This window comes from Propithecus coquereli, unplaced genomic scaffold (genome assembly GCF_000956105.1).
Source record: "Propithecus coquereli isolate 6110/MARCELLA unplaced genomic scaffold, Pcoq_1.0 Scaffold16, whole genome shotgun sequence".
Taxonomy (NCBI): domain Eukaryota; kingdom Metazoa; phylum Chordata; class Mammalia; order Primates; family Indriidae; genus Propithecus; species Propithecus coquereli.
This window is the reverse complement of record NW_012140524.1, coordinates 3568329-3583912: the sequence shown is the minus strand read 5'-3', so window position 1 is coordinate 3583912 and position 15584 is coordinate 3568329. Positions and strand designations below refer to the sequence as shown.

The following is a 15584-nucleotide window of genomic DNA, read 5'->3' as shown; positions in this document are numbered from 1 at the left end:
TTGCAACTGGAGGTAAAATGTTGTAAACTAGAATACATGCACACAAACTTGATCTCATCCAACCTCTGTGTGGCTGGTTTTAAAGCTGTGGTAATAAAAACCTTTGCTCGGTAATGATCTAATGGTTACACACACAGAGGGCTGTCTCTCTGGAACTATCAATGTTGGTGACAGAGGGTGGGTCTTGTAAAGAGGAAATCATGCGCAATAATTACCTAGGCATGTAAAGGACTCTCTCCGCCACCACAAAGCCCACCCTGAAGAAGAGATTGCTGGCTGGGATGAACGGGAACACCAGGAACAACAAGCCCACTAACACTTCCTTGTGCTCCAGTCTCTGAAACACACAAGAGTGAAGGACAAATGAACTTTTGTTTAATTCCACTTCAGGCAGCATTTAACCATCTCCTTCCTCCATTTTCAAGTTCTCAAGGAAGGAATGAGTAAATTAGACCAATATAAACCTTTTGACCAGTGTGCTGAATTTAACAGAAAAAGCCCACAGGCTAAAATCGCTGGCACACCAAAATACTCACACTTACCCCTGACACACATTTGCCCCCCAGAAAAATAAGATATTGGCACAATATGGTCGATGACCATTACTTGTTATTCTGGGCTGGCCTACACCCTCCCTACTTTTTGGTTCGGGAAACTTTCAGAATCACCGTCTTCCCACACACCTCGTTTCCAGAGAGCAGAGCAGTTGGATGAAGTCAAACACAGTAAGGTGCCACAGACAATTTAATTATTGTCTTCTCTGAAATAAAATGCATTTTTAAAATAAAAAGTTCACCAGGAGAAGCAAAGATTATTTATTATTTAATAAAGAAAATTAAATGCTAATGAAATTTGAGACACGAATGAAGGGGGGGTCATTTGAGCTGAAGAATATCTTAACATCTCTTAAATTAGGCTAGTAAACAAGTATTTATTCCATGATTTTTTTGGAATAAAAAATCATTACAATAACTCATTAAATTGACAAAGAACCTTATTCTGATATTGTATATATTAATCTGTAAAGATTTTCTGTCACATATTATAATTAACAGAAAAACTTCTGTTTATTGCTAATAATATGTTGTAATGAGCATTGTAAAAAATAGTTTGTATTTCCTTGTATATATATGGTATAGACACCTGTGAAGAGAACTCTATTTAAAACAGACCTTAATGTATTGGATAACATCTTTTTTAAGTTCAAGAAGAAAAGCAAGTAGAACTTTCCATATTACAATTTTTAATGTTTCCCATAAACATTTTAAATAGTCTATTACTTTTAATAATTAGAAAAGTAAGTAACAGAATTTTGCAAATATACAAAAAACTCCCTAATAGAAGCTACAAATACTTTAAATATACAAAGTAAAAGATTTTAAATATCTTGGGATATTCGTCACCTGGATTTTATTAAAAACTTTATTTTACTAACTACAGCATATAGAGTAATAAAATTTCTGAGAGCAATTCCATATGATTCACACAGTTTCTCTTAAATAATTAATTGCTCTATAAGTAATGATCTCACTTTTTACCTAAAGGAAACACAGCCTTTAGAATTAAAAGAAGGAAGAAATAAAAAGGTAACACAACAAGCCTTCAACTCAAGTGGATGCATGAGGATGTTACAATTCTATGATTGACCAAAAACAGTTAAAAAAAAAAAAAGGAGCAAGTTCCTTTTATTTAAAAGCTGCAAGCTATCTTTGTAATTTAGATTATACTTTGCATTTACAAAGTACACTTCAATTTGAGGACTTAAAAGTACATAATTTAAAAAAAAACCTCTTCACAAGAATCCTGTGTTATCAAGAGCAAATATTTCTTGCTGACATTGAAAATAACCCCAAGTTTGAGTGTCTTGTCATATGTTCCTCATTAACTCTGAGCCTATTATTAAGTAGTACATTGACGTTCTCTTTTTATAGGTGCATTTTTATATTTTAGAGATGGTTACTTCTTTTGACTCTTCAAAAGCTGAAATATTTTTACAAAAGCATTCAAGTGTCTTCCCTAAGATATTTCTGCAGAGAATGTAATGCACCCTATTATTATAATTCATCCTAAGAATTAAGAGTGCAGGTATAAACAGAACTCTGATCAGGCCATTATCCATGTCCCTGGATAGTGCCTTATCCAAGTGCCCCTGCCTCTCGTCATGGTTATTAGAGAACAGCCCTCATTGGGAATCTGAGACAGGCATCCCCAGTATCACATCCCCAATATCACACCTTCTGCCTCTCTGAGTAAAGGTGGGTGTCCCTGACTCAACAGAGCCCCAAATGCCAAGCAGCCACCAGGTTGGGAGGCACCTTCATCGTTGAGGTGGATGTCAGGTATGAAGAAACATCACCCTCCCTGCCTCTTCCTCAACCACCATGCCCTTGCACTGGGCAGGATCCCCATGGCGCCCCTTAATGCTGGGGACACGGAAATGGGGGGTGGGTCAAGGAGTGTCCGCCTTCCCCAGAAGATGGATATGCGAACTGAAATACCGCAGTGCAGTGAGCTCATCTGGTCCTCCACCAGGTTCTTCAGGTGCCAGGCACAGTCGTTATTTCCTTCATGAAAATCATCCCAGTTGTAATTACACATTTATCCCTGTGTTCACTGTTTTTAATGTCTGCCTGTCCCACTAGCTTGTGAGCTCCGGGAGGGCGGGGAATGCGGCAGCGGTGTTCACTGCTGCATGACTTGTGCTTAGCTCAGTGCCCGGTGTGGGTATTTGCTGAATAAATCAATGAAGTGAACAAATGTACCAGGTAAGAGAGAAAACTGAGTGGAAGAAGGGGAGGAGGTAGAGAGGGCTTCCTGGTAGAGGTGACACCTGGGCTTGAAAAATAAATAAATGTTTCTAAGAATGACACATTTGGGAGTGAGGAGGTGGTCACAGCCAGGCACACCCGTGGGAGAAGGTACGGAATGTACACGGCAGGGAATAAGACTGGACATGTTGGCAGGTGACAGATCGTGAGGGTCTAGTATGCCCTGCTGTAGAACTGACCTTCACCAGAGGCAACGGAGAGCTGCTAATGGGTCCCTTGTGCACAGAAAGAAAAGTGAGTGAGTGTCAGGGGCCAACGTCTAGACTCAGGATGCAGCCCTGCCACCAATACACCGTTGGTCACCTTGGGTAGGTTTATTATCCTATCTGTCCTCAAGGAGCCTCAACTACAAAGTGAGACTCAGGGTTGAGTGGGGTTGGGTCATTACAAAGATTTCCTGAGCACCAAAGTCCATGTTATTGGAGTCGTGAGCTGCGAGCTTAGAGGACACCAGCCTGTACTGCTACCAGAGGGGCTGGCCTTAAGGGGTGTTTTTCTTTGTGTTTAAAACAGCAAATTGAAGACAGTGGCACAGTGCCCAATGAAGTTTTATTATGTTGTTTGATTTTGAGAAAACTAATATTCATGAAAAAATTCTTTATCTTCAAATTAAATTGATGACAATACTCTTTGTCTTTCTTCTTCCTCACTCAGTCAAGCGAGATTAAAGATGTTCAAGAATACATTTCCTTAAATAGCAAGTCAATCTGCCAAACAGAAATTTGCAAAGTTAGGAAAAAAATACATCATGGACATGGCTAAATTTCCTAGGATGAGAAAGACTGGGAGGGAACCCAATTCTGTTTCCCAAGGATCACTGATGTGACAAAATTGGCTAAATATTTATAGCTTCTTTCAGCCTAATAGATTCAGGTGAAACTAAAACAAAATATAAGGGGGGAAAAAAGAGAAAATTTAAGGTTGTTACTAAAGTATACATAGGGCATTCATTTAGAAAAAAAGGCAAACAGAAATTTACTTATTCCAAAATAAATTAGGGAGAGAAGAGACCTGGGAATTAAGAGAGCTAATAATACAGTCTTATAATACATATTATTTGTCTGATTAACTGTGCAACTTCGGACAAGTTAATTTACTTCTCTGAGCTTTAATTTGATGATCAATTAGACAAAAGAAAGGGTACTGCTACCTATTGTATCTGTAGGAAAACTGTGTGATAGATTCACTATTCTAGGTCTCAGGTTTGATTTTTCTTCTCTGGGTTGCGAGAAATACGGAAGAGCAACCCCCTGAGCTGCAAAGAAAAATCCTGTATTAACGCCCTGCTGGGGTGCTCAGAGGATCACTAGGCCACCACTGGCACCGCCACACATCTGGCCAAGCAGCGAAGGGAAGAGCAGGGACTTTTCTCAGAACCACAAACTGCCTCAGAGGAAATCTAGCTCTACAACTCAAGTAGCCTCTGGCTTATCCCCTCACCTTTTTACTCCCAGTTCATCTTCCAAAGTGCACGTCACAGATGAGGACGCACACACATACACACGTGTGCACTCTGTCCAGCAGTTTGTGGGTGAGTGAGTGTTAATGAAAAAAGGATCCTTCCTGCCCAATTCAATAGCATTGCAGGCTGTTCCCTTCCAGAGAGGTAGAAAATAGGCTTATAATAATAATTATTACCATCAATACTATTATATTTTTTTCCCACAACTAACACAAGTTTCAGAAAAATGACACACTGCATTTATGGCATGAGTGTGTTCACATGGTTCTACAAATCACACAGCTATGTCTCAATCCTAAGGATTTATCTGGCAGCCCTGGGCTCTAGCTGTCTGCATCCAATTTATCAATCCACAGGGAAGCTGCTGACAGTAAAGCTCCTCCCTTCAGCTCTGGGATTAAGGCATCTGCCAAGCGACAATTGGTATGGCTGAATACTCATTAGGCTCTCTTTTTTATATCTGTTTATGTTAATGGGTCTACTTCCTCTATTAGACTATGGATTGATTTGTTGATGGCAGTCATCAAGGTATATTTAAATTTATCTAGATGCCTGGCACGACACCCCTACTGCTGTCCACAGGAAATTTATCCTTGAGCCTCCACTTGAGAAAATCCAGGTCTCAGGTGTATTTAAAGTATCAGGAACTTTGAATCCACAAAAGCCCTTATGCTCACTGATGCTATTGAGTTCATAACATAAACTGCATCAGATGGATGGGGAACTGATCTCATCTTCAACACTCTAACTCGGGAGCCAAGAAGAACACTTTCAAGATCAGAACAGGCAATGCCAACCTAGAGGAAGAAGAACAGAGAGAGCCTGGCTGTTTGGGACAACAGAGTCCTGCCGCCGTTCTATACAAATGTACCTTTAACTCATTCCCACTGGGATGCCACACTGAGCCCTGAGCTGCCCTGTCGCCTACCTGACTCTCACTGTTGTATCTGTTTTCCTTTGAATTTTAACAGCCTCTCTCACCTTCAGCTCTGTCTGGCAGTGGCCGGGTTTGCCTGTCTATGGGCACAGCTCCTGTCTGGATTTTCTCTCCATGGCTCCAGCTCTCACCAGGTGCTGGTGACTGTTCCCCTCCTCTGCCCCTTCAGGCCATCTGGTAGGTGTCACCATTGCATGTTGGCTCTACCGGTGCTGCCGATATCGCTGCAAATGCTCACTTGATAACTCTCTTCCATCACCCCGCTGGCCATGCCATGTGTTTCCCGCCAGGACTCTGACTGATAGACCAGCACAGTGAGAATATGGGCATGAAAGCAGAAATGTGGATTCCAGAGAAGGGTCAGAAGTCTGGCGGTGTGAGGTGGTTGGAGCTGACTCCAGCACACCCCGACTTGGTCCTGTCTTTACATCACAGTCTTTCCACTATGTTTCAGCCCTTGGGCGAAGCATCCATTTTAAGGCTATAAAATTTTTAAAATGTTGCATAAAAACAGTAAAGATAAACATCAATCTGAGAGAGCTTTTTTTATCTGACAAATGAGATTGAGACCAATCTCTCAGCAGTTGGAGAAGAGGAAGTTTTTAATGTTTACTGCTATTATGATGTTAAACGCAACAGACCCTTTCTTATGACTCAAACAAGATCCAAAATCTGAACTCCATGAGAATAACATGGGGGTAGAGGGAAACTGGGGCCGTCTGAAGGGTAAAGAGCATAAGAAAAGTTAAAAGCCGATTCTCAGAGTCTATTATAGCTGGCACATTCCTTGGTGATTGATTATACATTCAACTTGGACCCTGAGTTAGGCCCAAATGCTCACAATGCCACACTGCGAGATGTTTAAGGACAGTCCTCCGGCGACATGAGCACAATTCACATCTCCAATGTAGGCATGGAAAGGTGCCACTTGCATTTTTTCCCTCTTGTCTGAAATCAACGGGATATGCCGAGTCGGGACAGAAAATGGCTTTGGTTCAGGATGTCAAGAGCAGAGCTGCCAACCCACACTCTCGGCTCAGGAGGGTGATATCATTTCCTCACTTTCATGAGCTCTAAAATTTACTCATAAATGCACGGGGAGTAAAATTTTAAAAAGGGGAAATGAATGAAGAAATTACACCCCCTCAGAGACAAAAGTGGACTTGTATACCCGACGTCTTCTCTGAGCCAATTTAAACACTGCTTTTTCCTATGCCAAACTTTCTTCGCCAAGAGGCACTGCCAGATACACTAATGAACAGAGCACTGGCAGCAGATTAAAATCAGAGTATTCATACACTTAAAACATTTCAGATTTCTGGTCTTTGACTCTGGATTTCATTTTTTACATTTTTTATTTATTTATATTTTGCACAGACCTTTTTATTTGATTTGTTTTTAATCACCTTCTTGCCAACACTAGTTCCAGAGATTAAAATGTCTTATCTCACAAGAGCAAACAATTACTTTTCAGGGTTAAACGAGGTGGAATAGTGAAGCTCTCAGTTTGCTCTGCTCTAATTGAGAATAAACTAATTCATAACTTTATTTGGAAATGTAAGTTATAATCTGCTTAAGTGGATTTTTAAATGTTTAAAAATATAAAAGCAAAAAAAATGTTTAAAAGGCATTTTATTGGAAAATATTGGTCCAGTGCAAAAAAATTCCTTTCATTTGAATTTAAGCAGGCAGTAGTGAGGAGTTAAGGGAATTAAGTAAATTAGAAAAATGTTGCTAAAGAAATCTTTTCTTGATTAGAATGAAACTATTACAGGAATTTATGGAGAGCTGGGGGAAGTCAGAAGTGAACTTTCTTCATCTCTGTCTGCGGTTCTTAATAAAAATATGGAAAAGACACTAGAGAAAGCTATATATTCAATAAAAAAAGACTGACAAAGACTAGTGAGTGGAAGAGAGTAGTAAGGTAAGATACTTTCTAAAGTCCTGCTTAACTTATAAATTATTATACGTGTGCTGCACATACATGTTGGGAGGGTGGGCCAATAAAAGCCACCTGATAAGGTACAAGTGGCAGAGGATGGGGGAAATCCAAATATCTTTCAAGCACACATACCATGTGCCAGGCACATGACTTAAATATCCACTGAAATAAGGTAGGTATAATGATCTCCATTTTTGTAGATGAGGAAATTGCGGCCCAAAGAGCTTAAGACACTTGTCTAACTTGATCAACTCAGTGAGAAGCAAGAGTTTCAAACCGAAATCTGACTCATTCCAAAGCCTGTCCGCTTCCCACAGTCCAGGTGGCTTTGGAATCCAAAGCTAATACCAAGTGTGTGGGGGAATTTCAGCCCTTCACTACCTTCTGATTTTATAGCAGAAACACGTAGACAGATAAGAACCAGGAAGCTGTAGGTGGTCACGTGACACATTGCTGAGGTAGTATAGAAAATCTCAACCCTGAGGCCCTCTAACAGAGCGCCTCAAATCTCTGGTTTGCTTTGCCAGATAAATGCAAGCACAAGATTGTATTCTACAATTTACAGGGATGCAAAAGGATCTGTGGCACAGAATATGTGTTCCTCGTCAATATTCTGTTTTAATGCATTTGTGAATGATTTGAGATGGTCCATCTAATCATCCTGACACTCAACCTCTGAAAGAACAGACATATATAGGTCCACTGACTATAGTAAGATAAAACATAATTTATAATATTCGACTGATCTTGGTTACTGAATTATAAGCCAATATTGTATTCAAAGGCTTGAAGGGAGGATAATGATCACTTTTGACATAAGAAATCAAATACTGAAATTGCCCTTCTTAGAAAGGAAAGTAAAAGAATACCAACATTCTAGTGACCACAGAGTTCAATAAATAAGCTAAGTAGACAGCTAAGTGGGCTTTCTAAATTTTAAATTTACACATGCTCCCAGCTTGTCATTGCTCTAAGCTTCTCTCCGTAACATTCAACTGTTTATCTGTGAACTGTTTATGCATGGATCTTTCAGGAATGTAACATTGGGACAGTTACTTAGTCTTGTTACATATCTGTTATAATATTTACTCAGGCAGATGGATCTGGAAAATCAAAAGACTGGTGTCGCTCTAAGAGATAGGTGTCCGTGTGCGTTGAGATCCGAGCTGGCTGAGTAACTCAGGAAAATGGAGGGGCTTGCACGAGGTACACCCAGGACCCCCATCTGACATCTCTGGTTTCAGGGGAGGCTCTGTCCTGAGAAGGGTCAGTGGTACACTAGGTGAGGTACCTGTGAGAACCAAGAGAGAAATGTGAGAAGCTCAACCCTGTGCCGGGAGCCTGACTGGAGCAGAGAGGGGAAAAGAGAGAGCCCGGTGCTTAGGTGCCCAGGCCTAGTGTCGTGCTCACCACATCCTGCTCTGCCTGGCAGAGTGGACACAACCGTAACACAAGCAATGCCGCAGAATCCTAGGTCAAGAACTGTGACTTAATAAGGGGACCCGGTGTACGTGGCAGGCAGGAGCACCTAATCATTCTATTCCTTCCGTGAGGAATCAAGATGGATTCAAGCATGCAAGTGAAGTCATGAATGAATCTAGCTTTGAAGAAGTAAAGGAAACAGAAGTAGAGGATAAATCAGATACATTTTCATAAACAACTTTGTTCCTATGGAAATGTACATGCCTGGCAGAAGTGGTCTTTTACCTATGACTACTGCCCAAGTACTTCTGTTAAGGAAACATCCCTTGGCCAAAGTCCTCCAGAGCAGGATGCTGTAGATTTCTTTTTTGTTAAGGAAGAGACAAGATATTTCACTTTTTCACAAAGCAAGAAAATAAAAGGCGTGATTGACCTACCCACTTGGAATTGTCACACAGAAGATAGTCCCTTTGTTGTATAATCTAAAATTAGTAAGGAGAAGGAGCCATAGAAGAGTCCACATAGTTTTACTCACCTAGCGAAGATCTAAGTATTTTTAGAGCAGCGTCTCCTAAAGACAATCGTTCATCATGATCAAACTACAGAGATATGTTTGGCCTACTTCAAGGTCACCACCCATGAAAGTAACAAGAAATTTAGTAAACTCTCTCTTAAAAGCTAAACAAGAAAAAAAGATGAGATTTGCTTGCATATTTGAACTTCTGGAGGAATTACTATTAATAGTAGATTCGATTCTTGCTATCAGTCAATGTACTCATCGAAAATAAAAATACCTTCTATAATCAAACTTTGTTGTATCTCATTGGACAAAACCCACTTTTTTGCTTCTGAAACACATGGTGATAAAAACATGATGGATCGCTTTGTTTCCACAGAGGTGTTTGAAAGGACTCTTTTCGCAAATAACTGACGTGATTGAATAACGCTCTTCCCTCACCTTTAACTGTGTTTTCAAACAGCCTATCTACCACAGCTTAAAAAGGCAAATTTAATGGAGTACTGAAATGCAGCAAAGGATGAAAACAAAGGTCCTATGTTTTCAAATGGTATCAAATACTTGTAATTTTCTTAGTTCAGACATGCACACACTTGTTTTCATTTTTCCAAAGCATGAAAGACACATGCATACAAGGATTGATTTCCACCAAATGGCAATAACCCAAATCTCTAAGGTATATATAAAAAAGAGGAAGCTTTATATGATCTTTATTTTTATGTCAAGCCTCATATAGATAAGAACTTGACCCAATAATCACTAGTCGGGGGTTGTATTTTTCTTAGGTATGTCTTACAAGGAAGTAGAAAATAAAATTTTAGAGAGAAAACAAAGGGTAAACATGTTTCTTCAACAAGTCTTGGCATTGAATTATTTCCAAGTGAAGACACGGTCATAGTGAGAACCTAAGTCTGTAACAGGAAGAAAACCAGAGTTCATTGTCCGAAGTCACTCAATCAAAAAAAGAAAAAAAAAATGTGGTGCACTGGAATGGAAAGAATTTTCAAGGCAATGCCAGGGAGGCTGACATTAATAAATGTTCTTCCCAATTAATCACTTTTTAATACCAAATGCCAGAGTCCTGGGTTACAAACTAACAGAGCCAATTTGACCATGTAGAGCTGCCAGGTCCTTTTGTAAATCCTGGTGGCCTCTGGCAATTGGAGCCAGATGGGATACAAAAATGAAAGCAAGTCTGAGACAAAATTCTGCGAAAAGTGCAAGCATTTATTATCAGTCACATACTGGCTTATCATGAAGCTTGAAAAAGTCCTTTCTCTGTCCTCCCACTTTCCTACTCCTACAAGAATCTTCCATGAAAGGTTTCCTCTGAGGAGAATGGAATGATGTCCTGAATCAGGATCAGTTGACTTTCTACTAAGTAAGGCACGGAGTACTTTCTCAAGTGCCTTCTTTTAAATCATGTTAAGCAGAGGAAGACGCAATATTTAACTTATTCCGGTTACAAGGGAAAATACAAGTGGAGAGATATGTGCATTGCCATTTTGGTCTTTAGAAACTGCCACTAAATATACCAATGAATCAGCTATTCTAGGTGAAAGCCACCTCCCCAAACTATTCTAGGTGGATGGTCTCGTGGTGTCCCGAATCCCATCGTGACTCTTTGCAGTCGCAGACGTTTGTGTATCAAATATCCATATATGCATTTCTAACTAAAGCCTGGACAGGATGAAAATAAAAATTCCATCAATCTGTTCAAAGGTCTTATCTTTCACTTACTGTTGCCTGGTTGGAAACTATAACTTTAAAAGAAATGGTTTCAAAAGAGTCCTTTTCCAGGTGCCATTGCTAAAGAAATAATAATATGAGAATTATTTTGTTGATGCTGTTGTGGCTGGTTTTTTTTTGAAAGTACAAACAACACAAGCAAGAAAATGTTTAAACATGGCCCAAGAATGGACCCTCGAAGTCCATTTACCCAGCTACCTTCATATATCTAAGTCAATACTTCCCAAAGCATGTTGCAAGCACACTGATCCACAAAAAGTCCCTAAAAAGGGATTCTAAATTCAAATAAATTGGAAGAATACCGTTTACAATATACCCATTTTGGAAACTCACAAGTAAAGGGTTTGGGAAACCCTCCAGTAAAGATATATGTTTAACTTTTTAAACCTAGGGCTTCTGAAAAGCATTTAACTACAGAATATTTAGAGTAACCTTACTTAATGGTCTGTATGATGCTATGACATATTTTGAGAAACGTTGGTATAAACTATACCAGCAGAATGAAGTTAATAAAAGTTTCTACCTTAGAAGTTTCTTTCCATAACCTGTCCCAAAATATCATCATGCTGTCTGACAAATAAAATTTTTACTGCATCTCAACTATAGCCTTCATGCTACAGTTGAAACACATTTTCTTTTGTTCAGTCCTTGGTAGAGATGAAGAATAGCTGATGACCATTTTCTACGTAAAAAATCGCTACACATTTTAGAGAACGTTGTTAGATCATCCATCTGCATAGTCTTGGCTCCAGCTGGGATAAATCCTGGGGCAGGAACGTTTCTTGCAGGTGAGAGGTAAGTTTAGATTATATCTGTGTTTACAAGGATAATTCTCTCAGAGGTGGGGTGGATGGGACGGAAGTGGGGAAAACCAAGCTCTTCAAGGCAGCTACTGGTTCTTATTCTATCTTTACTCTCCATACTCATAATATTGTTTGGAACCAGTGAGTTTATTTGCTAAATTGAATACCTAATGTTTTATCTTCTTGTTTTCTTCTAAGCTTTTCTTCTTCAAATACTCTGTTCCACACCTACATATTCCCTACAAATTTATTCTGCTGGTCTCTGAATACTTTGTCAGCTTTTAAGATCATTTCCCATTTTCATCACAATGCTGTGTAAGTGACTGCTAACTGCGACTGCTCATGCCTCACAGACTCTCAGCCTCTGCCTACAAGAGATGCACAAAATACAAGGAGCGGGCAGACGATGAAGGGTTCCATCAGGCAATCCCCCTCCATCCAGTTGATTCGCTCTGTCAGAGTACTCTTGAAAACTTCCCCATCCTCAACAGTGGTTCTCTTGGTAAAACGTGGTCACCGATTATTCATTCATTCAACAAATATGTTTTGTTGCCATCTAAAAAGATAGTCTCTTTGGGCGCTGTACTCAGAGGCAACCACTTAAGGAATTTAGCAATCAGTCACTCCCTTCCCCTTTGTATTTTTCAAGCACTATTCTAGGCTCTTTGGAAAATATCAGTGAGCAAAACAAACCAAAAAAGCAAAAACAACCCCCCCCACCCAAAAAAAACCCCTGCCTTTCCAGAGAGGAAAAACAGAGAGAAAGAGCAAGTGTGTGCAAGAGTGAACCTGGTAGGGGGTATCTATAATATAAAGGTGGGCAAGAAGTGGAATTTCTAAACACGGCGGTCAGAGCAGTCCTGGTTGAGAAGGTGGTCATGAAGCAAGACTTGCAGGAGATGAAAGATTCAGCCAAAATACTCATCTCATAGTAGGAAATGCGTTCAGGAAGGAGCAAGAGAGATACTGGGGTGGGGGCTGGAAGGGGCTGGAGCAGGTAGAAACCTGTTAGACCATTATAAAGGTTATGACTTTTAGTGAGATCGAAATAAAGAGCCACTGGAAGATTTTAAACAAAGAGGGACATGATCTCACTTACAGTTTAAAATAATCTTTCTGGTCACTGTGTTGAGAATAGACTGGAGCATTAGCCCAGGGTATGAACATGCAAGGACACACGCAGGGAGACTAGTTAGAAAGCTGTGGCAACAATCCCGGCGAGAGATGATGGTGACTTGGACAGGGTGAAAGCAGCGAAGGTGGTGAGATGTGACCAGTGTCCTGATATATTTTGAAAGTATGGTTGATGAGTTTTTTTAATGGATTGGATATGATACTTGACAGAGAGACGGAGGAAACAAGAAACTCCCAAAATTTTGGCTCAGGCGACTAGTAGTATGCACTGAGATGCATACTGTTGAAGAAAATACTGTTGAAGAAATAGACTGAATGGGTAAATTCAGGAGTACAATTTCAAAATGTTGAATTTGAGACATCCATGTGGAGATGCATATGTATAGAAAGCACTTTCCTTCCGGAGCAACTCTATTGCAGTATAGGTGAGAAAGCAGTTTTAAAGACTTTCCCATAACCATTTTGTGTGTTAATAATGTTGGCATATAAGCATTAAAGTTCATACTACAAACTTGCTTTCTTTCTAATACTCTATGCTACCTCTTTAGGCAATGCATACGTATAAATAAGGAATTTAAGGTCTGGATTTTTTTTTAATGGGAGTTGGGGGGTGATTTTCCCCGGGTTGTATCTATTACACTTGCCATCCCTTTATAGGCTTGTTGGGCATTGTACTTGTGGCAACCTCCTAATGAATACGGCAATCACTCACTTCGGTGTCCTTTGTATTTTCCAAACCAATAAGCAATTTCCAATGGGCTTTCTGTTTAGAGAGATTTGTTTTAGCTGCTTTTATCTTTGGGACTCCTAATTAAACACTTCATGGTTTTCCCAAAACAAGATGGAAAAAGGTGTCCTCCTTTAAATGGAAACTTCATGTTCTGAATGGAAATAGGACAGAATGTTTCCAGAAGTTACAAAAATGTCTTTTGACTTATTTAAGGAGTTTAAAAACAATCAGAAGCATTGTAAAGCTAACTGGTAATGAATTGCTTTTCTGAAAATATGAATCATTAAGCTAAGAGAAATAACAAGTGTTAAAAATTAATATTACCTCTCAAAAGGTGGCACTTACCGTGAGTAAAAGCAAATAATAACATAGAATATGAAGTCTTGCTGAGAATCACAAACTATGCAAATCAAGAACAAAATAAAGCTGCTAGAGATGTCTGAAAATGTCTTTTTCCATTATACAACTATCCGATTCTTCCACTAATAAATTCAGTGAGTCTTCCAATGGAGATATAAACCTAAGAGGGGTAGGTAAGTCATCTTCTTATTAAATAGTGTGACTTGTGACAATGTAATTGCTCTGAGGAGGCAAAGAATGAAACATTATTTAGTGATGTGTAAAAACTCCTAGATCAAAAGCCAAAGAGAGCACTTCAGGTACAACTGAACTGTATATTACACATAAGGAAAAAGGATTTCTAAAAGTTTCAGCTCCAGAACAAGAAAAATAATTTTATAGGTGACCTATTAATAATTGACACTGCCCCCACCCCCCCCCGCCCAAAAAAAAGGCCTTGGGAAGATTCTGCTCAAGGGCTTCTGATTTTCAGGTAGTCACTAAAGAAAAGGTTGCATTTCTAGTGTCTATTTTTTCTAGCATCCACTACTGAGAGGAATGGGGAAACCCAGCAATGGTAGCAAGAGGTTTTCTGAACAACAACAAAAAAAAAGAAAATGATTCCTCTCTTAAATCCTGCCTATTTTTGCTAAATTTTCAAATACCATTAAAGACATCCATAATATTTCTAAAGTTCGGAGGTACAGGTGATAAATGCAATGTTCAGTTATAAATATGTCAGTGGTATTTGTCACTATTTTCTTTCTCTTGCTAAACATTCATTTTAACTATGAAAGTAGTTTTATGGGATATTCTGCCATTCTGTTACCTTTGAACATATTGACTTCCCAAACTATGCTTCAGTATTAAAAACCTGAAGTATGTTACTAGCATTAGCATTATTCTTATGACAAGAATTTAAAGAAGCTCTCTGTCACGAGGTGGTCAATGAAGGGGTGGGGAGGGGAGAGGATTAATTTTCATAAGCAACAGTGACAGCACACATCTATTCTGATCATGCCTGGCCCTTGACATACACAGAATTAAAAAAAGGGTAGTCAACCGGATTGCTTCTATTTCTACAAAATGGAGACAGGAGGCCTTATTGTATTCCTACATTTAAGCTGTGACAATTTCATGATGCTGCTTATGATGATGATGACAATGACAAAGACTACAAAAACAGCCATCAGATATCTGATGCTCCCTGGGTGCCGGCCACCGTACTGAGTTTTTGACATGGCTTGCCCTGGTCCACCCTCATGCTGTGGCGCAGGAAGGCTCAGTGAGGTGGGTTCACACAGCCGGTCAATGGCAGAGCCTGGCCTCAGACTCAGGTCAGTGCTAATTCCTCCACTCCATGGGATCCCCTCCTCCCAGCCTCAGGACCCTCAATCTGATACTCAGGGCAGCTGTCCTCTGCATGCACACGAGGCTGCCTAACACGGAGGGGACTGGCTTCTGCTTGAGGTTGGTGGTCATGAATTTACAGGGACACGACCAGATGAAATTAGAATGACAGAATGTAAGTCTGATACAATTTGTATCACATATAGCACGGCAATGACATAAAACTACATAAGAAGAGGCAGGAGCAATGGATCTTTAAATAGGTTCCATTTTTAAATGAGATGCAAATCCAGTTTCTCTGTTTTCCAACACTGCATCAGATGAAGTGTTAAGCTCATTTTCACACTCTTGTAAGAAAAATGATAGGAAGG

The 15584-nt window shown here is 39.7% G+C and overlaps 1 protein-coding gene across 1 annotated transcript in view; it reads right to left on the bottom strand.

Moving 5' to 3' along the window:
* The window catches only part of TMTC1 (transmembrane and tetratricopeptide repeat containing 1), a 280957-nt gene that overhangs the window by 87870 nt on the left and 177503 nt on the right, over window positions 1-15584 (bottom strand). The window contains exon 7 of the mRNA XM_012640954.1: window positions 216-337. Coding sequence (XP_012496408.1) covers window positions 216-337 — 122 coding nt within the window. The remainder of the gene's footprint in view (window positions 1-215; window positions 338-15584) is intronic.